This window comes from Euleptes europaea, chromosome 5, assembly GCF_029931775.1.
Source record: "Euleptes europaea isolate rEulEur1 chromosome 5, rEulEur1.hap1, whole genome shotgun sequence".
Taxonomy (NCBI): domain Eukaryota; kingdom Metazoa; phylum Chordata; class Lepidosauria; order Squamata; family Sphaerodactylidae; genus Euleptes; species Euleptes europaea.
The window spans coordinates 62,377,566-62,403,253 of record NC_079316.1 but is presented as its reverse complement, the minus strand read 5'-3'; the positions used below and the strand labels follow the sequence as shown (position 1 = coordinate 62,403,253).

Below are 25,688 nucleotides of genomic sequence, written 5' to 3'. Positions count from 1 at the left end.
AATGGATGTTAAAATATTATAACTAATCTTGTTTTAAACTTTTTTACTTTAGTTAATTGATAAAAAAGAATAAGAACCTTTAAAATACCAGAGATTATTTAGAAGCAAGAACGACAAATCAAAGCCATTTTGTAACTATATTTTATTTAGAAATCATTTTACAATACTGTTTTGTTTTTATTATGCTAACATTTACCCTTTTCCCTTTTTCCTTTCCTGTATCCCCAATGATATAAAGAAAATAAAAAAATAAATAAATAAAATAAAGTGCTATCCTGGAGTCTGGCAGGAGGTCAGAGGCAAGCAGTGACAGCATGTAACACTAGGGATGCCAGCCTCCAGGTACTAACTGGCGATCTCCTGCTAATACAACTGATCTCCAGCTGATAGAGATCAGCTTACCTGGAAAAAATGGCTGCTTTGGCAATTGGACTCTATGGCATTGAAGTCCCTCTCCTCCCCAAACCCACCCTCCTCAGGCTCCGCCCCCAAAACTGGGCAACCCTATGTAATACTGATGCCTCCCACACTGCTGCTCCAGTGGACTCTTTGTCAAACCTTCCATACTGCATGGTATAGCCTGTAAACTGGAATGCTGTAACAGAAAGCAAAAAGGTGGGTGAATGTCCTGTTGAAGTTGGCAGTGTCTGAAGCATCACTCTCTTCCTGCCTACAAGCTCCTGAAGAGATAAGGTAAAGTCTTTGATTTAGCACTTAGCAAAACCCCTTAAACAGAAACAACACCTTTTGAGGAAGTGCGGCTCTGTCCTTAAAGGTCTAGACTTTGTAACTCCACTCTCCAAAAACTTTTTCTTCCTGTCTTAGAAGAAAGAGAGAAAACTGGGCCACATTAAAAATGGAGCCTGCAAAGAAATATGAAGACTTGAATGTGGAAAAGGCCAACATGACCACAGGTGCCCCCCAAAAGCAGGAGGCAAGGCTTGCTTAATAAGACTGCACAAAGAATCCTGCCAAGCTTACCTGGAAATGCAGCATTGCAAATTGCGGAACCGGTCAGGGTGGTATAGAGGCCATTGGCACCATCTTCCGGCTCTTCGGCAAAGAGCACGTGCCAGTCTGTTGGCTCACTGGCTAGTGCGTGTAGTTCTTCCCATCTGCACAGAAATGTGTAGGTTAATAGGTAAAGCACAGAAGCACAGCAATAATTTAACGGCAGCTAATTTCATAATTAGTAAAGAGTTGGGAGCCATTTAATAGAGCATTTCTCTCATACACATACAGAACTAAAGCAAGGCATGCTACAACTTAATATAGGCACAGCTTTCCAGTTGTTAAAATCTGCTTACAATATTGTTTCTGTCAAGTACCTTCTGACATTCACTCCCTACACACGCATCCTTCTCCAGCTTTTCTTTCCTGCTCAAGTACTTCAAATGGTCCCCAGCCAGCACTCAACTCCCCAGTCACAGACACAATTCACACACTCTTATCTCCATCACAGGCAAGCAACCCAAATCTCACCTCTATTGTCAGTTTGTTCTTTAGTCATTGGTTCAGTGACAATAGCAATGGAACATTTAATATCTCTTCTCACGCTAGAAAATAATTTACCTTGGGAAGCTGATTCCTACTGCAAAGACAACAATCCCCTTTTCTTTCAGCTGCTTGGCTGGTATTGCTGCACTGCCCTGAGATCTCCCATCAGTCAGGGTGATGAGGATTTGGGGTACTGACAGGTTCCTGCCCCCGCGGAATCCTTTGTGAAGAATAAACTTCAGAGCGAGGCTAGTTTCTGTTCTCCCACCTCTGAAGCACAAGCAGGAAAAGAACACAGAGAGATAAAAGTATTAATATTGCTCCATTTAGTTTTCACAAGAATGTCTCCCTCTCCCAGAGATGAACTGAGGATTTAGCTCATTTGAAAAGTAAAGAGGTGGTGAAGACCAGTACTGAGAAAAACAAGGATTTTGTTTTACGCACTTCATAGGTGAAAATAAAGTAAGCGTAGTAGAGCACATGGAAGGAGAGAGAGAGAGAGAGAGAGAGAGAGAGAGGACCTTATATGAAATTTGTGTAGGATAAACTATACTTCATAGTTCTGCCATAACCTAAAACTATAGTTTAATGGCAAGACGGAAAGACTCGTCATACTTGGCCAGTGAATGGGGCTATGGAAGAGGAAGCAAAAATACTTTGGAGGTGGCATTGATTTCCTCTTCAACATCATTTCGGTTGTTTTCTTCTTTTCTGCCCACTTGCTGACAGCTACAGACATATATAATTTCCACACAAAAAATATGCCAAATGAGTAAAGCACAGAAGCATAGCAATAATTTAATGGCCCTATCTAACAAGCCATTACCACCATTTAGGACAAGGGTAGGCAACCTGGTTGGCCTGGTAGCCCAAAAAACCTGCAATGTCTCCCTGGGAAGATGCTGGTGTGCTGGGAAACAAAAGAAGGCGAGGAAAAGCAACGATTGTGTCCTGGAAATAAGCCAAACTCCAGCATCTCACCTCCTGTCCTTGAGCAGAGAATTGGCCCAATATGTCAAGCAAAACAGCCGGATGCACCAGTGTTTGGCATGCACGCTGGGGCTTCTTACCCCTGATTTAGGACCCAACTACCTGTTACATTCTAATACTTGTCTCCCCTTTCCACACATTGGGTTTCAACAGGGTTGCCAACCTCCAGGTACTAGATAGAGATCTCCTGCTATTACAACTGATCTCCAGCCGATAAAGACCAGTTCACGTGGAGAAAATGACCACTTTGACAATTGCACTCTATGGCATTGAAGTCCCTCCCATCCTCAAACTCCGTCTTCCTCAGGCTCCACCCAAAAAATCTCCAGGTGTTTCCCAATCCTGAGCTAGGTTTCAAATACATGTTTCGCAGCAGTTTCTTCCACCCAGTTTCTTTGGTCCTTTTGCCCACTTGCTTTTTTTTTTATTTTATTTTTTACCATAGTGAACTAGACTTCAGGTGTAGTACACAGCAGATGGCAGAAAAGTAGACAAAAACATTGAGGCAGGGAGGAGACAGGGCCAGTTGCTGCCGCTTTAACTCCCAAGCCAGGGAGACCTTAAAGGAACAGTAGAAAACACCTCATTTGTAGCCTGGCAGATTTTGAGGGCGATGGATGGATTATTAGAATACGCTGTACATGGATCTGGCCTTGAAGACAATTCAGAAACTCCAGCTGGTACGGGAAGCCTCACCTTGATTGCTATCCAGAGATGGGATGTGCATATTACACCTACTGTGTCACTCCATGGTTACCAATTAGTTTCTGGGTTCAGTTCAAGGTGCTGCTTATTACTCCCAAAGCTCTTCATGGCCTGGAACCCACATATCTGCAGGACCATCTCTTGGGATCTGACCTGCTGCAGCAACTTCACCCATCCTCCTGAAGGCGCCACCCTGAAAATGGGCAAGTCAGCAGAACCTTGGTGGAATAGCCTGCCTGACAGAGTCAGGAAGGCTTCTGCACTCTATCATTCCACAGAATGTGGAAAACAGATTTATTCAGGAGGGCATCTTTATACAGGGAAGAAGGTTGTAGCAAAACATAACTGGTCAGAATGTCATTTTTAATATCAAGAATTGGGTTGTAGTGAAAATGAATTGTTCAGAGGACATTTTTATAAAGAGAGCAGGATTGTAACAATAATGTCTGAAAATGCTAGGCAGTTTTATTCCTAGCATTGTTTACTATATGTATTATCCTGTTTGTACTGTTTTATTGCATTGAACTGTAATCTCCCTGGAGTCCCAGTGTGAAAGGTGGACTATGCATGAAGTAAGTAAATCAATAAATGGTCATCTCTTGGTGATCACCAAATCAAGAGATGGCTTGTATATGGGAAACAGAAGAAATACCAGAGACAATATTTTTCATTGGCCAGTTGCCAATGTTTTCATTAAGTCACCAAGTGATCAGACATTCAGTGAGATGTCTTGCCTGTAAGGATTGTTGTGAAAAGAAAAAATTAAAAGATCTAGAATCTACCTCAGGTGCAAAACCTCTACACTAACATCTGCTAAAAAGATGCTAATTGCAGTTCTTGGAAACTCATGGATTTTATTAGCAAATCCTTGGGACTATTATAAAACATTTTGGCCATCACACAGTTTGATTGCAGTACGGAAACACATACTTGCCGCACAGAGCATTTTAACTTCAAGAACTAACAATAACAGATGTTAAACGTCAGTTAAGTTAAAGGACAAAGTAAAAAGACCAAAAGTGCTAACATTCTTCATACACAAAAGATGTTACCATAAAGAAGGTTGAGAACAGTGGATGGCGATCAGAATAAAATGTAAAACATACTAATATCTATATCAGCAGAAAATTAGGAGGATAGTTTCAGCAACTACGGTAAATAATAGGTTCGGCTGCCCATATTGTTATTTGCCTGGAGTTTTGTTCGATACAGCAGACAACTGATGCTTTCTTAGGGAAAAGAAAGTCTGCACAATTATACCCCAAACTGTGTTCTAATTCATACTGAATGACCTCAGCAGTTGGTATCTCTAGCATTTTCTTATAGGATCTTGAGCTTTATATTTTGCTTCCTATCATCCTCAGCCACCTTTGCTGTAGTCTACTTAAAGTGGTAGTTCTGGAACAGTTATCTTTGGTTTTACAGTTTATTGCAGAACAAAGGCAAAACTTTACTTACACTGTTCCAATCAATTTTATAATTTGACTTTGGACTGAAAAGGGACTTCTCCATCTGTTTTCCTCATCCTGCCCTGGGAATTCTTAATATATCCCATTTCCAATTACTGCCTTGTCCATTACAATTAAAAGGGACTTGGGAAAGGCAGGATTGTAAAAGTCTACTTTGTCTTTAGAGTACATTGTTATTTATTGTCACAAGCATCCTCTTTTGATTCTGGGCCACATTTATTCAGTTCTAAAATGACTCACTGCAGTCATTTCTTTAGTTCCTGCTGTATTAAGTATTTGATCACATTCACACTTTGTGCTCCTTAGTTCTTTTATCTATATACTTCTCTTTGTATCACCCCATCATTCTCAGTGCTCTAAACTCCTGCCAGACTTCCTTTGATCTTTTTAGGAGCCTCCTCTATTCTACCCTCCAATGTTGTCTGTCTCAATCTAAATGTCAGGAATGTATCAACAATTTCCCAGTAGCCGTCATATCTTCCCCGGCCAGCTGCATTTTGTCATTGGTTTGTTTGTACATAAAGTGACTCAAAACTAGCTGAAAGTTTCGGTTTAAAAACCTACACTTTCTGATATTTAACATCTTGACTTGTGTGCAGCCGGGTCTGCTTATTGATTTAGGAGGTAGAACTTCTCCCAGGCTGTGAATTAGCAGGCTCTTGGATTTGGTGGCATTGATTCAATCTAAGTTTTTTTCCCTCCACTCTGTACACTGGGCTATTACTAGGGTTGCCAGCTCCGGGTTAGGAAATACCTGGTGAGTCTGGGAGCAGAGCCTGAGGAGAGCGGGGTTTGGAGAGTGGAGGGGCTTCAATGCCATAGAGTCCAATTGCCAAAGTGGGCATTTTCTCCAGGTGAACTGATCTCTATCGGCTGGAGATCAGTTATAATAGCAGGAGATCTCCAGCTAGTACCTGGAGGTTGGCAACCCTAGTAAGAATGGAATCATCAGCGTGAAAGGCCCGATAACCACCTCAGAAAAGTACAGAACTATACCATGGTCAAGGCTGGTGGGGGAAGTCCGTGGTGGAGAAGTAGCTGGCAGTTGCCTGCTCATTCTCCCTGGGGGGTGGGGGGTGGAAGGAGAAAGCCAAGTGGGCAAGCTGTCCACATGGGAAAAGGCAGGTGGGCAACAGGATGAGCTGCCATAGCCCCAGGCATGCAGGCTGCTGCTGCCCCATCAACTGGGTGGATACGGGGCCCAGGGATAGAGCTGGTGGGGGAAGAGGCTGGGCAGAGGAGGTGGCGAGGGAAGAGCCCAGGTTGAGAAGGAGGAAGTGGTGGTGGGTTACCTGTTCTCCCTCCCTCCCCCCTCCCCGTCTGGGTAGGAGAAGGAAGATTTCTAAAGCAAAAGATTAGTGCTTGAGTTACACTTCAAAGCTCCTTCCCAAGGTGACTTTTGCAAGCAGGCTTGCTAATTTTTCAACAAGCCCTGCTCCTATGTCTTTCAGAACAGCTTGCTCTGTAGGCATTAATGCTGTTTTTTTCCACCCTGTAAAAAGACATTGCCTGCTTTCTGTGGATCAGCCTTTTATTAGGTCAGGGTTTTTCCTGGCCAGTTGGCAGCTTTGCCAGCAAATCAACAATAAAAGAGTTTAGTGCACATTTGGAAAGGCAAATACAAATAAAATCAGAATGTCCAAGATCCACTCTCACCACTGCTTTGAACTCACAGGTAGCCTTAGGATAGGCAAACCCCAGTCTCTCAGATAATAATTCTGATCTACTTTACAAGGTTGTTGGAAGGATTACCAAATAATAGCCTGTATCCAACCACACCATAAAGAAAAAATAAGTACCCTTTTCTTAAGAGAGGGCAGCTGCAACCCCCACCCTTCTTCTGCAGCTTACCGAGTCCTCAGAAATGTCGCGGTGGGGGTGGGGGGACAGCCTAGTGAGGATCTGAGGAGGGTTGGGGGAATTGGTGGAAATTGACACAGCTTTATATATCAGTACTGGCACTTTTTTTTTTTTTTTTTACAAAGACAAAAAAATTACACGGCATCTACCACAATGAGCTTGAAATCAGTATTCTACAACATCCACAATGATCGTATGGCTAGCATTACAGATTTAGAAGACTTAATTTCAAATTGTCTCCTAGCTGTAGCCTCATTGGATGATCTTGGGAAAGTCAGTACCTCGGTTCTTGATCTAATGATTGTAAAAGATTTGTTGCAGAGGGCCACTGGGATGAAGACTGCAAAATATCAAACTGTCTGAAAAAATGTCATTCAAAACAGGAATGTATTTGACTGTCATACTAAGAACAGTTATACCTAAGTCCATTCTTACATGGGCATAGCTCCATGGAGGATGACACAGAGTGTTAAAATGAAATAAAAAGCTGGATTTTAGAGTTAATGCAAGATAGCTGATTGGATTGTGTGTTTTGTTGTTGTTGTTATTTTACTCATGATCAACAGATCCCGACTCCTTTTTTATGAGCAATTTTGCATGATACAACTCAACCCACATTTTAGGTGGTTTGCAGTAGGATGCAAAAGTACACCTTCTGTTCATGGGGGAAAAGAAAGAGTAATATAACCTTTTGCAGGGACCAAAACCTGCCTTGGGCAAAGAAAGATAAAATGAGCAGGGATGTAATGTGCACAAGTCATCAGGAACTCCCATTCTGAGCACTTGCTTTTCTTGAAGTGCTAGCTGGCATCCTAGGTATGTTGGCCATTTATATATTTATGCTTTTCATCTAAATCCAAGATAAATGGCTAAAATGAAGGACGTTATCTCTTTTAGAGCTGTCAACATTCTCTTATCATCATTAAAGGAATTTCAGCACATGTCTAGGTTTCAGTTATTCACTACTGTTTGATAGCCTACTTTCAGTTACATTTCAACAACAGTAAAGACTATACTTTTCATATCCTGACTTCTCTTGGAAGATCAAAAACTACCCCAGTCCAGACACAGGCTTAGTATCTGCATACGGAGAGATCGCCTGGTGAATTAAGATATCATCGCACAGGTACCCTGTGTAAAATTAACAACTGTGGGGAAAACAAGTATGAATTGAATTCTGCTGCTACTCAGAAGTTAGCCTAAAATGGCCTCAGCTGGTAGGACAATGTTTGTAAAACAAGAGGTTGCCAAGGCCAGTTTGTAACATTTACGGCTTCAGCTAAAAACCCCCCAGCTATAGGTAGATTCCCTTGAAATATAAATGAATGATTGGCCTAAATGATAAGAGTCCTGTTGTTGAAGTACATGGAAACATCACATAAAGAAATACTGTGTACAGTCCTGGTCATCATATCTAAAAATAAAGATTTTGCAGAGTTGGAAAAAGTGGACAACCACAGTGCTGGGGTTGGAGCACCTTTCTTTTCAGGAAAACTAAAGAGACTGGGACTTTTCAGTTGCAGCTGACTTATGGCGACCCCATAGGGTTTTCAAGGCAAGAGATGTACAGAGGAGGTTTGCCATTGCCTGCCTCTGCACAGGATCCATGGACTTCCTTGGTGGTCTCCCACTCAAGTACAAAGCAGATCTGAAAGATTGGGCTAGCCTGGGCCATCCAGCTCAGGGCATAATAATCTTACTTGAACATAATCTTCTTGAGTCTGCCTTTTATCTCCTGCTTGGTGAAGTACACATCCAAGGGAAATTCTAAGTGAGGAGTATTGCTGAACTGTATGGCTCCCACTCTGACCTGAAAGCACAGAAGAAGATCCTTAACACTGGTTTAATTGTACACTGTTTTTACAGGTGTAAATAGGAGAAAATGGAGATGGAACTAGCTAAACCCCTCCAGTAACTACTTACCAAAAATATTCAGGTTTCCTGTATTTTCACATCTCTATAGAACACACATAAACAAGTATCTTCCAATTTTTACATAGCATACCAGGTGGGCCACAATTAGAATTGCTAGATCTCAGGCTTTGGCCCTGAGACTTAACTTTTAATTTTATTCAGTGCCTCATGGCAGTAGGTTGAAACGTCAATGCTATTAGCTAGCTCAGACCCTTGATGGCTTCTTCTAAGATGTCTGTGCATACCTACCTGTAGTAATTATTAACACATACTTTGGAGATAGGAGGAAATACTCTGGCACTAACTGCTAAATAATGTTTAATGTTTAGTGCTACTCACATTCACAGAGGATGTGTGCGTGATTGCTACCATTAATATTGCTATTCAATATGGTATCACCTGGCCCCACCCAATGAATCTAAGGGCTAGAATTCCCAACACTGCCTAGGCAAATGCTTGGAGATCTGGAGGATGGCGTTTGATAGGGTTGCCAACTGCCAGGTAGTAGCAGGAGATCTCCTGCTAATTCAACTAATCTCCAGCCGATAGAGATCAGATCACCAGGAGAAAAATGGCCGCTTTGGCAATTGAAGTCTATGGCATTGAAGTCCGGCCCTCCTCAGGCTCTGCCCCCAAAATCTCCCGCCGGTGGTGAAGAGGGACCTGGCAACCCTAGCGTTTGAGGAGAATGAGATGTCACTTCTATGTGATGCTCTAGAGATTTCCTCAGATCTCCATGGTTAAGACCATAAAGACCAAGGAGCATGATTATGGGGGGCATTTTTTCTACTGCTCCTCAATTTCTTGAGTGCTAGAGATTGGGGCTGAGGACAGGATATTCCCTGCTTGGCCCAAGTAACTTGGAAGCCTGATCAAGGCTTGCTTTGCTAGGGACCTGGTAATTCTTGCCACAACAACATAAAGTTTATTAGCTATCTAGTCCCCATGGGTCAGGAATGACCCGGTGCTTGCACAGGGGACCTTTACCTTTAGTGGGCCTGGCAGATGCATGCTATGCAAACCTGCCATAGGTTTTTGGCTTGGAAATAACCTGAAGACCGTTCAGGCCAGTCCCTCACACCCAGGGAAGGATTTTGTATACCCACATACTCAAATTACACCTTTTCTGAACATCCAGATTTAGTGTACTGCATCATAAACAAAGGGAAGAAAACGGCATGCATATAATTACAGGTGCCTAGAAGGCAACATGTAAGTCTGGTAAAACTAGTTTACATTTACTAGTTTACAAGGCCATTATTGGGCCTTTTAAAACTTGGAAGGAAAGAAAGATTTTACAACATAAAATAATTTAGATTTTAGTATTAGAAAGCACAAGGATTGTAGAGAGCTTCTTAACAAGTTTGTCACCCAGTTGAAAAAATCTGAATCAACCCAACCATACATTCCATTTTGTAAGTAATTTTGCGTTGTTCAGGCTTGGATTCCACAGAGGACTCCTATGGTTGAGTATCACTAATTCTGCTCTCATGCTGTTTCTGAGGCTCCCTCAATCCCCCATGAGCACCATTTCAGGGGTCATTTTGGGTTGCAGTGGGAAGAGAGAAGCTCTGCGGACGGAAGTCCTTTCCATCTGCAGGATCCTTCTGTGGGATCCGTGTCTGAAATCTTAGACAACACGTGTATGTGTCACAGCAAGAAAGAGCACTCCCTTCGAGAGGGAAAGGAGAATTCCTCTTATAAATCACCTGCAATCAGCAGTTTTTAAGAAGTGTGTGTGTGCTGGCAAGTCACAGATGACTTATGGCGACCCTGTAGGGTTTTCAAGACAAGAGATGTTCAGAGGTGGGTTGCCACTGCCTGCTTCCGCATGGGCTGAGAGAGTTTGGACAGAACTGCGGCCCAAGGTCACCCAGCAGGCTTCATGTGGAGGAGCGGGGACCCAAACCTGGTTCTCCAGATTAGCGTCCGCTGCTCTTAACCACTTACGTTAAAAGCTTTTCAAAAATAAGCTGCATGATTAATTGATGAATTAACTAAAATGTTTTTGATTCATTATTTCAACTCCACATATGGCTACATATCAAAGATGTAACTGTTGCATGTTGTTGCAACAATTCTGTGCCATCGTTATAAATATGGAAGGCTTATATGCAGAGAGAGAGAGAAAAGGAGGACTGACTGCTTTTGGTCAAGTCATTCTCGATGTACATAAGATGTAGACTCACCTTTTCTGGACTGATGTCCAAGGCGTCGCAAAGCTTCATTGCAAAGTATTTTGACCTTTCAAAGCTTCCTTTGCCAATACTATAGGAGCCATCAAACAGAAACAAGATATCCACTGGGGCGGAGCAATTCATTACTGGGAAAAGACAGAGGCATTTCTGTCACAACAAAGTGCAGCAATGTTAAGCAGCCAGATGGCATTGGCCAATAAGGAGAGAAAGAAGCAGCATGCAGGCTGAACATAAACAAAGGCTTACATTTGCTCAACCGTTATAATAAATAAAGGAAGGTTCAGGGGCAAATAATTGCAATAATTTAAGTTCACATCTTGCAAATATGCTTCATCCATTAAACAACAAAATATGTTTTGCCTGATTGCTAACATTTATATTCAACCTACAAGCCTCCCCTTTGATCTAAAAACAGCTATTTGTGCTCTGCAGTCCTGTGCTGACAGAGATAAGATTGCCAGGTTTGTAAATCTGAGCATTTTCATGGCCTGTGGAATTCTTTGCCCCAGCAAGATTGACTTCCCCCCTTTTCCCTTTGGGTTTTGAAAGTTTTATTACAGTTCTTGCTTTTATTCTTCTGCTATCAGACCTTTTAGATTTTAAATACCTATATAATTGTATAATGTTTTAATTTCATGTTAGAAGCCACCTTGTGTACCATTTATATGATGACAAAAGGATATAACTCTTCTAAATAAACGAAACATATAAATGATTAATGATGAGATTCAAAAGACTAGGAGCTGTGTGCTAGCTGCTTTGAAGAAATGGCATAGTACTTATGACCAAGCAAATCTATCATGTGTATTATTTAGCCACATGGTTCAGCCCAGCTTTACTACCACCAATATCCATAAAAGTGGATTTCTTACATCATGCATCTATAAACTGCTGAATACTCTAATGCAGAACATAACCATGTGGTCATAGGAGGCGATTAACTTTTTTTTTCCTCCATGCAGTTATAGACGCTAGCTAGGGTTGCCAGGTCCCTCTTCGCCACCGGCAGGAGGTTTTGGGGGCAGAGCCTGAGGAGGGTGGGGTTTGGGGAGGGGAGGGACTTCAATGCCATAAAGGCCAATTGCCAAAGAAGCCATTTTCTCCAGGTTAACTGATTTCTATCGACTGGAGATCAGTTGTAATAGCAGGAGATCTCCAGCTAGTACCTGGGGGTTGGCAACCCTAATGCTAGCCCAAGCAACCATGTGAATCTCTGGAGCTGTCAACAAATTTCAGGTGCATGGAATGGATAATTCCAAATTGTATCAGTTAACCTCCATACTGTAAAAACGTTGCATAGCCTCCCTGAGAGTGCAGTAGCGTCCACAGACATTATTTCATTGCGACATGTGCAGAAAGGATAATCTCCCAACACATGCTACCTTTTAAAAAACACAGTCAAGGGATGTTGCAAAACTTCATCCAGCTTTGGGTATAAGTTAGGAGCCGTGCACCCTCCTCAAGGCTGGAGTTAATGACTGTTAAAGTATCACAAAGCCCTGTGATTCTATTAAAGTCATCAGATCAAAGACGTCTGCGGTTTGACTGAAGCAAGTTTCACATAGTCAGTTTCATACTAGCATCAGGTTTTCTTGGGACTATGTCCTGGTGTTACCTGAGCGCGCTCAGACTTGCCTGCATAATAATTACTAGCTGTTGTGACCGCATATGTGCCAAAGTGGAGCCTTCATGCTTTCACGGAGTCAGATTAAGCTAAACCTGTCCTCTCTCAGTACAGGGAGGGCCCTGTGAAAGTATGCAGAGCATAAACATGCCTTTAGAAATTTGGATAACCAAGTTTCGGTTGCAACAAAAACGGTGTGTTCCCGAAGTTGTTCTTACCGCACAAACCATAATTGAGAGGGAAACAAAAGCAGTCTCAACAATCCAGTCTCAAATGTACCATTCTTGATCGAGGTGATTGAATGAGAAGCGGCTGGTCTTGCAAGATCTGCACAGGCAGGAAATGGCTAAGGATGGACAACTATAGCTGCAGAAGGTTAAGGCAATCATTGGAAGCCAGATTTTTGTTTTTGTTTTAATTTGCATCATTCTTCAAGCTCTATTCTACTTAGAACTTATCACCATATTATTGTGTTCTCAATTCAGTAACTCCAGAGCCATATCAAAACATAGTGATGCGCACAACTACTCAGGAGGACAGTGCACTGCCTGAAAAATGGCATGCCTATGCAGGATTCATGAGGAGCCATACATTTAACTTCATCCTGCCTTATTACAAAGCAGAGACCCTGAACATTGGAAGAGACAGATCAAGTTCTAATTAAAATCCAGACTTCGCCTATGTACAGAACTAACAATAGGAGATTTAAGAAAAGAACGGAAGAGGGGACTGAGTCATACACACCCTCACACCAATATACAGCTGGGGAAAAAATGGCATTAGAACCATTTTAGTACAAGAAACAAAACTTACACTGGCCAGCTGCTGAAATTTTCTCCACCATTTCCGGACTGACGTGCAGTTCTTGTATACTCCATGACACAAATGCTGCAGGATCAAATGGTTTTCAACATTGTCAGTCAATTGCCACCGCTTCATGTTAAGAAAACCACTGTTTATTTTAGACTGCAAGCTCTTTGGGAGCAGGAATCTGCCTATGCTGCGTATACAAGGCTAAGGTGATACACGTACCAACGGCAAGGCATACCCTGCAAAGAATTGCTCTGCCAGACGATGGTTAGAAAACATCAAATGAAAACAAGGAATGGAATAGGATGGTTTGTTTGCTTTTAAAAAATAAAATGCATCAATTTAAATAGCCATACAAACAATTACAGGTTGAGGATCCCTTTTCCTGACTGCTAGGAACCAGAAGTGGTCTGTATTTCAGATCTTTCCATATTTTGGAACATTTGCATATACATAATGAGATAACTTGGGGATGGGACCCAAGTCTAAACACATTTATGTTTTATATATGTTTTATATACACTTTATACACATAGCCTGAATATAATTCTAAACAATATTTTTAAAAATTTTGTGTACATTGAGCCATCAGAAAGCAAACTGGTGTGATGCCGAGCGCCTGTGAGTAATGCCTGCATGTCGGCTCAAAAAGTCTGGTTTTGGGGTCAGTCCGGATATTGGATGTCCGGATAAGGGATACTCAACGTGTACTACAATCTAGCATCCTAAACGTACCGTACTGCAGCTCAAAATTTAATTTTAGAAGCCATACAATCACAGCAGAATACCAGCAAACTGCAGAGATTCAAGGTTAAAAATATCTTGCTATAGTCAATAATGTTGGTGGATGAAATAAACTGAAATATGTCTTACTCTGTAATGCATCACTATAAAAGCCTTCATGTGTTTTACCCCAGCAGTTCCAATGTATTTTGTAAGGATTTTAAAGCTTTATGACTGTGGAACACAGGCAGGACAATGCTGCTGCAGTCATCTTGTTTGTGAGCTTCCTAGGGGCACCCGGTTGGCCACTGTGTGAACAGAGAGCTGGACGTGATGGGCCTTGGTCTGATCCAGCATGGCTTTTCTTATGCTCTTATGAGGCGGTGCTTCCTCGAATTAGTGGAAAGCACTAGAAAATTCTCTTTGTGGGTATTCTTTGCAGGGTCCTGTTGCTCTCGCTGATTGTGGCAGGCTTTACTTGATCCATCTAGCACCCCTCGTTAAACTAAGCCTCGGATTCTCACTGCTGTGACTCAGCAGGAGAAAGGGTTGTAAGGCATGCTGTGTAATTCAAAGCGAGAAGAACGAAGAACAAGATCACCAAGTATATCCACACCACTCTGTGCTGGCGTAGCATAAACACTAACAGTGCCACAACCCTAAACAGAGTTCAAGTCAAAGGGCTTAGAAGGGTGTCCCTCTGATTAGGGTGGCACTGTTGGTGTCCTAATAGAGTGGCCTGATGCACATCAGCAAGCATCCAACTCATGACATGCCTAGCGGAGTGCCTGGTCAGATGTCTGTGGCAAAGAATGATGCCCAAGTGGCATCCAGATTTAACACCCAGGTGGATAACGGCCTTATTCCTTGTCCAACAGGAATCGTGTTATGTCCCTCCTGCATTATGTGTCACCTAATTCTGCAGTCTACGGCCCACTAAAAATTCACCTTTGCAAATAAAAATTTCACAATTGCAAATAAAGTGTTTACCTTGGGAAATCAGAAAAATGCAAATTGAGTCAAACAATAGCCAGAGGTTCATACTTGACAACACTGGGGGGAGAAAAAGAGAAACATTACTGAAAACGTCCTAAATAGACACCTTTTGGCCACTTCAGGTCAGGAAAATATCACAGCGGGGGGATCCCTTGAATCTTGCTATATTTCACTGGAGCGCTGAACTGTGTTGGAAGCTTCCCTCTTCTTTCAACCTGCTTCCAGATTTCCTGTCAGACGGGGCCCTGCCTCAACTTGCCTTCTGTGGCAGCAGGCAGGTAGACTGCGTACATGGCACCTAGTCTCTGCCCTGTCAAATAGCCAAGGTTCAGAAATGTGCACTGTCAGTTTCCTGTATGTGAAGGCGGGGAGCAGAAGCTCAGTGCCAAGACTGCAGGTTATTGAATGATGCTTCTATTGGTATGTTGGGATCCGAGGGAATCTACCCCATGGGGAGGAGTGGAGCCTAAGGTAGAGCCCCTTGTACCTTGCCAAGCGTTGGTGAGCGGGGGATTCCTTCAGTTCACAGCTGAAGACAGTGGAGCTTCAGACTGTGCCCCTCTCTCAAAAGAGAAGCTGCCAGGATGTGGTGATGGCTGCCAACTTGGAAGGCTTGAAGAGGGGAGTAAACATGTTCATGGAGGAGAGGGGTATTCATGGCTACTAGTCAAAATGGATAGTAGTCATGATGCATACCTATTCTCTCCAGGACCTATTCTCCCTGTACGCTATGGTCCAGATCCAAATCTGGGGGATCTCACACCTGGGAAGCACAGAGCTCCTAGAATACCACGGTGGTCAACCCCAGGGTATATCCCAAAGGAAAGCATCCTGTAACTCTATTGTATTTTATGTGTTGGTTGATGTGAACCGCCCTGAGCCCGGCTTGGCCGGGAACGAGAGTGGGATATAAATTGAAATAAATAAAATAGTAATAAAAAGGGAATTTTAATTAATTAAAATGCGTGCCCTGACCTTCTACTCATAAACACTTTGGGCTGAAGAATGTATGTTTCTTATTTACAATTGCCTACCATCAGTGTAATCAGGATTCAGGTTTTGCATTTAAGGTCAAAGTAAAATTTTAGTAGTGCTCAGCTGGAACTCATACAATGCAATATATTCACAATCCTTCACTACCATCTTAGAGCTTTGTTCGGGGCTGAGTGTTTCAGGTTTGACTCACTGCAAGCTTTTGCCAAGAATCCTGGGAAGTGGTATATTAAAGTCTGCTAGCAGCTGTTCCGAGTACTACTGCTCCTGTTGCCCTGGGACATAATGGCTAGATAAAGAACTGCATCTCCAGGGTCTTTTATGCATGGCTGTTTCCCTCGCCTTCACCCCTCCAATGACTTCAGGTCTTTGTGTTGATTATGCATGCCGTTTCCAACCATCAGAGGTCACCTTGCTCTCCCCCTGCATTTCCCCACATTCTGCCTGCGTCTTCAAATTTGATATAAAACAGGTCTCTGAAAACTCGGGCAAAACGTGGGAGAGAGCGAGGCAACCTCTGATGGTCGAAAACAGCATGCATAATCAATATAAAGACCCAAAGTTGTCAGAGGAGCGAGGGCAAGTGAAACAGCCATGCATAAAAGACCTACGGTATGTAGCTCTATCCTCTGGAAAAGACAGTCATGCTAGGAAAAGTTGAGGGCAGCAGGAAAAGAGGAAGACCCAACAAGAGTCTTGTTTATGGATTGACTCCATAAAGGAAGCCACAGCCTTCAATTTGCAAGATCTGAACAAGGCTGTCAAAGATAGGACATTTTGGAGGACTTTCATTCATAGGGTTGCCGTGAGTCGGAAGCGACTTGACGGCACTTAACACGCACACAGTTGCATCCTGGAGTGCAAACAGGCCTGAGCCTGGCCATTATCTTGGATGGCAGACCAGGTGTGAACTCAATGCACTGAGCTCATTGGAGGAAGGCCAAGATAGACATGACAAATGAATAATCTCCCAGGTAGATTTATTTAGCCAAGCAAACGTCAGAGCTACAGCAATGAAAGAGCAAGCCTATGGTGCAATTTTCAGCTAGAGTTCATGACCATTTGCTACCGCAAATCTTTCAGAAGTTATCAGGAAGGCCTGGAATCTTATCCTCTCAAACTATACAATAGGTAAGACATCTTTGCCTTTTCAGACAGATTGTTACAGAGAAGTGCCTTTGAGAAGGCCGTCTTCCTTACCCCAACCACAATTAACCCTTTCCCCGCTTCTATTTCAGGCCAGAGGACATGGCTTCTAGGAACATTTGAGTGTCACCATTTTACCCTTTATTAGATGGGCATTGTGCTGTCATTAGCATAAACACATTCAGTTTCTAATATTTCAGCAAGTAGTAAGAGTGATGATACTTACCTCTAAAGCATTCTCAGCCAGATCATTCTGTTTAACCAAACCACCGGTACATGAAAACACATTATCAAAGAACCTCCTCAATATCTTTGATTTCTCCTCTACTCCACTGTGAAGTAAAGTTATTCCTCAAAGGGGCATTCGATTAACTTTACAACTACTTGACAGCACACTTTCAAAAAGGGAAAAATCCTTAGCAAGACCCCACTTGTCAGATTTCCTGTTGTAAGGAGAGGTAATTCTCCAAGATGCGATAGTACAAAGTATTGAGAGATTAAGATATTTTCATGAAAGTGTCTTATCTCCACTATAAATCAAGTATTGATTTATGAAAAGTTTTCAACTAGCAGTCCAGCTTTGCTCTTGCAAAAGAAAGCAAAAACAGAAAATAATTTACTGATGAATTCACAAGTTATTAGTCAGCTCTTGTTAATCAATACCAGAGCTGGGATCAGTATCTCTGAAGGGGTTCTTCTACTACTGTACATTTGGTATTTGACACATGAAACTCTGGGACCCAAAGTGGCTTACATTATTCTCCATTTCATCCTCACAACAACCCTGTGAGGTAGGTTAGGCTGAGTGTATGACTGGCCCAAAGTTACCCAGCAAACTGCCATGACAGAGTGGGGATTTGAACCTGGGTCTCCCAGATCCTAGTCTGACACTCTAACCATACGATATAGTAAAAGTGCAATCCTGAATAGGGGGTAGATCTGCCGTGGCTTGGAAGGCCAGAGCTGTGCCACCTTCTCAGAGGCTTCCCGGCCGCCGAGGAGCCTAAAAAAGCAGTTTTTAAAATTAAAAAAATGGAGAAAATGGAGGAAATGCCCCATTGAAAACAGCGAGGCTGCTCAAGGGGGCGTTCCTGGGGCGAAAGGGCTGTGGAACGCCCCCCCCCACACACACACACCAGCGTGGGCTCTCTCTTTTGGGAAAGCCCTACCGGCATGGCTGTGCTGGTGGTGGGAAACATCTGTTTCTGTTGGTACAAACAGCATGGAAGTGAGGCTAATTTGCATCCAGAAAGTGGTAGCTGTGTGAGATAATGGATTAACTTGCTTTGCCCTGTGCCATGCTCTCCATCTAGTCTAGTCTGCCTTTAACAGATTATTTCTTAAACATCCATTGACTTTTTTTTGTCTATGCCCCCTCCCAACCAACTGGGGACACACTTCATGCATTTGTCCTTGAAAGCTTATGCCACAGAATTCTGAAATGTGTATTATTACAACATTATATCAAATCAGCAATCTTCAAGTAGATCAAAGGCTAACAGAGAAAATAAAGTGAGCTAGACAATAATAGAAAGCTGGATACCTTCTGTCTTGGTAGGTAGGAGAATGTGCTACATTTACTTTTCCCTTCATTAAAAAGTAAAGTTTGCATTTGGTAGGGCTGGCATATAGGTTTATTATAGTCTCCCCTAATGGTCAAGAGAAAAGAGCCATCCTTGAATACATGGAAGTGCCTGATATACAGACAGATGATTGTCCCATTTAGTCCAATACTATCTTCTCTGACAGACAGCAGCATTCCACCATCTCAAGGCAGCCTCCCATAGCCCTGCCTGAGATCCTTTAAAAGAAATTGTCACCGGTTGAATCTGGGATTTTACGCACGCAATTGAGCTACAGTCCTCGTTTGCAGCAGCAGTGTTTTTGTTTGCTTTTTCCTCCTCATTCATTGCTACTTTTAAAAACTGGAACCGAGTTCTTCAGCATTTCAGGGAAACTACTTCTGCAATTCTCTCAGGAAAGCAGATGAGCTCATGTCAGTGACTAGATGAGGCAGCAGCTGAACTCAGAAAAACTATCCATTTTACTTAACATCTCAAGTACACAGGTATGATTCCAGGAAGCTGGCATGGTTCCAAAGGTACTTAGACAAAGAGAGAGCTATCTCTCAGTCTTGCAGCGCCGAATGAAGACTGTTTTCAAACAACCATGCAAGTACATATAAAACCCCTTTGATTTTTATACACTGCAGTTGCCTTCTTTCAGTAACTGCACAAGAAGGTAACTAAGGAAGTTGTAATCACTGGCAGTTTACTCAGTACTGAAAAATACTAGTTAATGAAGTGTGGCAGTGCTATGGAAAATACCATTAATATATGCTGGTGTGTGCAGTAAGATCCCCCAAGGCTACAGAAGCATGGGGATGGAAGGGACAAGTAATTAATTCTGTGGCAGATAGATATCCCGCAGAGTGAAAATTAAAGACTACATTCCCATTATTTTTTCCCCAAATTCACACATTTTGGAACTGCTGTTGTTTTGATTACTGTGAAATTCAGAAATACTCCACATCTTCATTGCAAAAAGTCATTCTGTGCCCCCAAATGGTCCATATCCAAACAGATTAAAATGAAAGATACCACAACTCAAACATGAAACCCTGAAAGAAAACCTGTTTCCTAACCCCAAGTATATCTCTTTGGCAATTAAAGAAAAAAACCTCTTCTGCCTGGGCTTGCTTATTTAAAAGTTACATTCTGCCTTATCTCCTCACTTGTACAACACAAAGTTGTAAGGACTCAAAACATAACAGTGCATTAATATGATTAAAAATTGCAGATTAAACAAAACAAAAAACACAGAGCCAAATCTGCATAAACTGCCTTTTTTAAATGAAGTGACTGTAAGCACCCACCTCACCCCTCTGGAAAGCCATGTTACCTTGAACAAAGTCGATGACCTAGGTGCTGCTGTAAAGATAGTCCAAAGAGAGGTCCAAAGAGAGGGCACCATCAAAAGAATGCTGTCTGAAGAATGTAGTTGGCGCATAGAAACATACAGGGAGATGCTTAGTACTGAACATAAAATAGGTTTGGGGATTTTATCTTTGGCAGAAAGCCCTGTCCGCTGTGTTTCTGGCAAAAATTACAACAGAGATCCTCTGCAAGGTGATAAAACTGCAGTAAGTCCAAACATGCAAAGCTGTGAAGTTGCTCTGTTCCTGCAGCCAGCTATTAGCCAAGACTGCCGTTTCTAGCTTTCTTGGGGCTCTTCTCTTTCTTGCCCCCAACAGCTTTCCTGCTCTGAAACACGTCATGCTGCTTTGACTTAAGGGAGAAAATTGCAAATGAAGCATTTGTGACTTACCAAGTCCAATTCTTTTGCAGATCCCCAGACTCTTTGCCAGGCTTAATGGTAGAGAGCAAGTGAAATGTGGAATAATATTTCCAGCAGGAGGAGGAGAAGGAAGAGGAGGGAGGGAGGGGAAGCGGGAAGGCAGTGGCAATAGTTTCCTTCTGCTCCCTTTGCCTATCCCATTTTCTTTCAGAGGCACAAAAGGAGCTGCAGCGTAGACAGCTCTTGTACTGGTGGGTTGCCCCAGGACAGTGAGGGACATTACCTCCTCCCATGAGGCATTCAGAGAGCTGCTCCCAAGTCAAAAGTACTTTTAACCCTTCTCATCACTGGGTTGCAACCAATTCTGAATCTGGAGGGTGAAGCAAAACACCCGCAAATAAATCCCTTCCCAAAATAACCACTGCTTCACCTCCTCCATTATATAAACATTTGAGAAGGTGCCAGCAAAGTTGGTACCTTGCCCATCAAACCACTTTGATCTTCCCAGCCAGCCTTAAGTTCTGCAAGACAGAACTTAAGCCACTATTTGAAAATGCAAACAGCTCCAATTAAATTCAGGAGACACTCCCAAGCAGGCGGGGAGCTTTTCAATCCAGAGGTATGTACCTTTAAAGTGTGGAATGCAAGAAAGGAATGTCAACAAGCAATTACACACTGGGGTCAGAGCGAAGGGCAGAGGAGGCTGTTTTTGTGACAAAACCATCCTTCTTACTCTTCAGCAAGGCTAGGTTTAGGTATTTCCCCCAGTGAAAGCATACACCTTTTGGTTTGGCTGTGTTTAATAGACCTCATCCATCACCTATGCCCCTATATAATTAGTTGCTGGAGGTCTCTGATATAACTGACCCATTGTTCCATATAGCAAGTCCACACCTCAAGCACTGATCAGGCCATTACGCCACACCACTGTTATTGCTCTGCATAGTGTGAATATCATGCACATGTCTGTGACAAAAATATGGTTCACAGGAACACATGTATGAGTCTGAACACTTTATTTGTATTTGCTGCTGACACCACCACTCTAGCCACAGCAAGTAATATAGTTGTTTCTTCCCACAACCACCTTTACATTGTCTGTTGCCCTGTTTTCAACAAGGCCCTCTATTTCTCTCTATGGATGAGAAAGCCCCAAGGTACAGTACACTGCATATGCTGCATTAAGAGCCAAGAATTGCTGGTAAAGCTTCCCAGCTCCTAATAGCCTCACCTATTGGTATCTGTCACTTAACACACACAATAGGAATGCAAGTCCTGTTTCAGGAAGCCTCATGTTTTGTGCAATCTCATATGCTTAGTATTTGCACAAAGTGACGATCACCATCATACCACATTCCACAGGAGCCCTTTCAACCCACGTCTATTTAATAATACTGTAGAACCGCTACAAGACGACAAATCTGGAGCCATTTTGCTATTGCTGATCTAAACTCCTAACCATGTATACTTACACACTGATGTCCAGGGTAGTTACTTGTTTCAGTGACAAGAATACTAAACATGCTATTTCTTTGTCAAAGGCGAAGAACAGAACAGACCCCGCAATGTATTTGGGCTTGATTAGTGGCTGCTTATTCCTCTCTTGATATCTTCTTGCCTACTGTCTCTGTCATGTTCATTTCAGGGGGAAGCCTCCATTGCAGAAGCCTGCCACTGGAAATATGCTAAGTTTCATAACTAGTGCTTAGCAGTAAACTGATTATATTTACTTTGGACTTAATCCAGGCCCGAAGTTTCTTCCTTACTAAAGGTGATAAATTAGTATAGAAAGACAGTATTAACACCAATGAACACCAGGTTGCAAACTGTCATCCTGTTCTTTTCTTGTGCTCGTTTGGACTCTGTATAGGAGTCTAAACTTCTGCGATCTACTGAATTCCACTGTCTTTTAGTCCACTCTATTTTTTAAATGTTTCCTTTGAGCCGACAAACCTGCTAATTACTTAATGCTTGTGACAAAGTGGGCTCTAGTCTATAAAAGCCTGTATCACAATAAATCTGCTAGCGAGGGTATGCTAAGATTATCGTCTTCTCTAGCCAACAAGTCTAAACTTGTGCTTGGGTGACATTTTAAGAGGTGGCATGGTAAGCTTACCCTTTGGGTCTCTATTCTATCAATTCTGAAGTATACCTCTATTAATCTCATTTAAAATCTAATATTTGCTAATAACCTCTCTATAATATGCACTGTATGACATTTTCACACATTTTCACACATTTTCATCCAAGTGCCAAATTCTAGTTGTGACCAAAGGATGTGTGTAAACAATTTCAAGAGTAAAACTTGTAAAGATAATTTAAAATACATAAGAGGTTTAATTTGCAGTTCCACAAAAAGGCAAATTTGCAGGAAATTGTTTTATTAGCTATGGTGATCAAATTGCAGTATTGCTTTCAACAAGTTCCACTACTATACAAAAAAGTAACCATTCAAAGTTCCAAATTAGACAGATACACTACAGGACTTAAATACAGAATCTGAAATCAAATCTTTATGGCCTCATGCATTTTAACAAAAACAGAAAAAGCAGCTTCACGTTAATTGCCATTTTGCTACAGTACAGAATATAATTCCTTACATCTAGAAGTCATCACATCTTTCAGTTTTGCTCAGCATATGAACACTGATATAGCTGATTTTGTAACAAGCTGTTGAAAGGATTACAATAAGAAATTAGGAAAAATCACTTGCATTGACTGACTTCTGAAAGCTACTGTTGTGCTTCAAAGTGCTCTCTCTCTCTCTCTCTCTCTATATATATATATAAGAACTTACTTTATAACAGATAGTAAAATCAAGAAGTCATCATGTTCTGACACTTTTATAACCAGACCCTGCTCTGTACAGTTCTTCTTTTGTGGAAACTAAATGTTAAGCACTTCAATTTTCTAACAGCCTTAAATATTCTATTGAAGTCAATGGCAAAACTCTCACATTTCAGTGGCTTTGATATGTCTCTGGCATTTGCCCTAAACATATTTTTTTTAACTGGAGGCTGCCTTTAGTTGACATGAACAAGCTAAAGTTTGTTCACTGTAACAAAAAACCTTATTTTGTTTAGCTGGTGTAGACAATTCCTCGCCGTCATGCATGGAGTACTGATAGATGACTTTATGGTTAAGGGAAACTCTGATGAAACCAGTTTGTGGCAACATCTAATTGGGGCACTTCAACAAAACGAAGTTTTCTAGTCCACAAACTGGGACTGAACACAAAGATTAAATCATAGTTCAGAGTCTTTTTGTGGGCCAGAAAACTTGAATTTGCTGAATTGCCTGAATACAGAGCCCACCATAAAATCTGGTTAGATCCAAGTCCTCCTAAACCAAGTCATCTTCAATATCAGCACTGCACAAAACAGAAAAGAGTGCATAAGCCTGAAAATAAACCATGCCATGAATAAAATCAAGTTTATTCATGACGATCAAATGCTGCTTTATTGATTGCAGTGATTATTTGCAACGGCTTAAGTCAGTGACTTCTGTGATACTATGAATGTTAAAAAGTCTATAATGTCATGCTTTGCAGCAGAGTTCTAGCTCCCCAACAGAGTAATCTCAGGAACTTTATCTTCACCAAAATGATCTTTCAGAAGAAAAGAGAGGATCCCTTCAAGCCTTGCAACCTAGGGGAGGACAAAGAATTCTAGCAGTTATAATGGTACTTTAAGATATGCTCAGATCAACAGTTTTTCACACATTCCACTACAGAAAAGTCACATGTGGTGGTGGCAAACTTACACTGTATTTTGTTTTATCACTGTATGCACCTTCCCTTTTGGTGCATACAAACTCTTCTAGACTCACAGACAGAAATCTCTGTTCCATTTTGGAGGTTTACTTCTTTAAGCTAAGTTACTTCACCCATTCATCACAGACATCATGCTAATTTTTTTTATCAACAGCCCAATCCAACTACTTCACAAGTAGTACAAGCTATTTTCGAATTAGTTGATGGAACACACAGAGTAAGAATCTATAACTGGTGTTATGAGAACAGTTATTTGTTCAGGCATACTACTGGGTTCCGCACATCAGAGTACTGTTCAGAACCTTCTAAGCTAAACATCTAAGCTAAACATGTTTATAGTGGCTTCACCCACTTTGAGGCAGAGAGTGCCACCATGCATACCTCAATAGGCAGAGCCATGCCTTCCTACTCAGTATACCCTAGAACACAGTTGTCCAAAGATACAACTGTTGCAAACAATGGAGGAACATTACATGCATCACCCACACATACACACAACAGGACAGGTGACGGTATCTGTGAATCCTTTCCTCCATGTTTATGTAATATTTTGTAGACATATCGTTTGTGCCAAATGGACTTGTGTCAAAGTCCAAAGAGCTTTGATGTCTGCTAGGAGTCTCAGCAGAGAGATGGGAGCCTCCGATTCCATTCCACCCTCATTTCTTGCCCTCTCTGCTTTCTCTGTTTCCCCTCCCTTGTCGCTGCTTTCTCACTCTTCCTTGGTAGACAAAGACTTGGGACAGAGAGGGCACAAGACGCAGAGTGAGAAGTTTGTCCTGGAAGCTCTGTGCTCCAGGCTGCCACTGTTGTAGGCCAGCTGATTGGGTTGTGGTTGAGAAGGAAAGACCCTCAAGCCCCAGACATCCCAAGAAGTGGGTGGGGTAGCAAGAGGCTGGAAGACTGGGGCATGGGGGGGCAGACAGAGAGAAGGCAGGAACTACGGAGAGGATAATAGACTTCTTTCCGAACCCTCCCCATCACCACCTGACTCCTTGCCACCAGTGTCTCTCTCCTCACCTGTCCTGCTTCAGTGCCCTCCAGCTACTTCTGCAACATGCTGCAGCACTGCTGACAGCATGGTGGCAGAGATCTCATGACGTCACAAGAACCCTTCCCCCCCGTAACATTCGTTCCCCTTAACTTTTTTATTTTAGATTTTTGTGCAAACCTGGGGGGTACCCTAGGGTTTGCTGAAAATCCCTTCTCTGTACACTGTCCCCATCATGTGGACTTTTTGATACACATTCTGGGGTCATGTTTAGAATTAGATAAATTGATTTGCAGAAACAGGAAGTATAGAATATGCTCACGGATGGTTTTGAGGTGCAGAATGGCTGATGTAAGCTTTGAAATACGGTCCTGATGCAACTACTGCCTGGAGTCATTCCTACATGCATCAGATTAATTTCTGGTCCTGTATCATCCATTTTGATGTGAAATAAACCCTCACTATTATTTCTCTTGGAGGTTAAGACAGTAGAGCAATGCTAGGTATACCTGCACAGGACCTTTATGCCATAGTCAGTGATGTGTTTAGACATTATTTTCTGAGCCAAACAGCCTTACTTTAGGAAACAGTAGCAACGACCTTCCTGTCTTCAATATGATCCAGCAGAAGATCTTTTTCCACAGCTAATATTGGTAGTAGGCCGCAAGGCCAGATTTAGCTGAGCAGCAGAATTTCAGCCTCC

The 25,688-nt window shown here is 42.1% G+C and overlaps 2 protein-coding genes across 2 annotated transcripts in view; both read right to left on the bottom strand.

The window, feature by feature from the left end:
• Positions 1-20,280, bottom strand: part of VWA2 (von Willebrand factor A domain containing 2) — a 34,988-nt gene extending 14,708 nt beyond the window's left edge. Inside the window, 7 exon segments of the mRNA XM_056850458.1 lie at positions 982-1,115; positions 1,573-1,767; positions 8,222-8,331; positions 10,625-10,758; positions 13,071-13,145; positions 14,781-14,843; positions 20,253-20,280. Of these exon segments, the coding sequence (XP_056706436.1) occupies positions 982-1,115; positions 1,573-1,767; positions 8,222-8,331; positions 10,625-10,758; positions 13,071-13,145; positions 14,781-14,832 (700 nt within the window). The 5' untranslated portion in view covers positions 14,833-14,843; positions 20,253-20,280.
• Positions 20,281-23,766: 3,486 nt separating this feature from the next.
• TDRD1 (tudor domain containing 1) overlaps positions 23,767-25,688 on the bottom strand; it is a 39,490-nt gene continuing 37,568 nt past the window's right edge. The window contains exon 24 of the mRNA XM_056849946.1: positions 23,767-23,869. Coding sequence (XP_056705924.1) covers positions 23,780-23,869 — 90 coding nt within the window. The 3' untranslated portion in view covers positions 23,767-23,779. The remainder of the gene's footprint in view (positions 23,870-25,688) is intronic.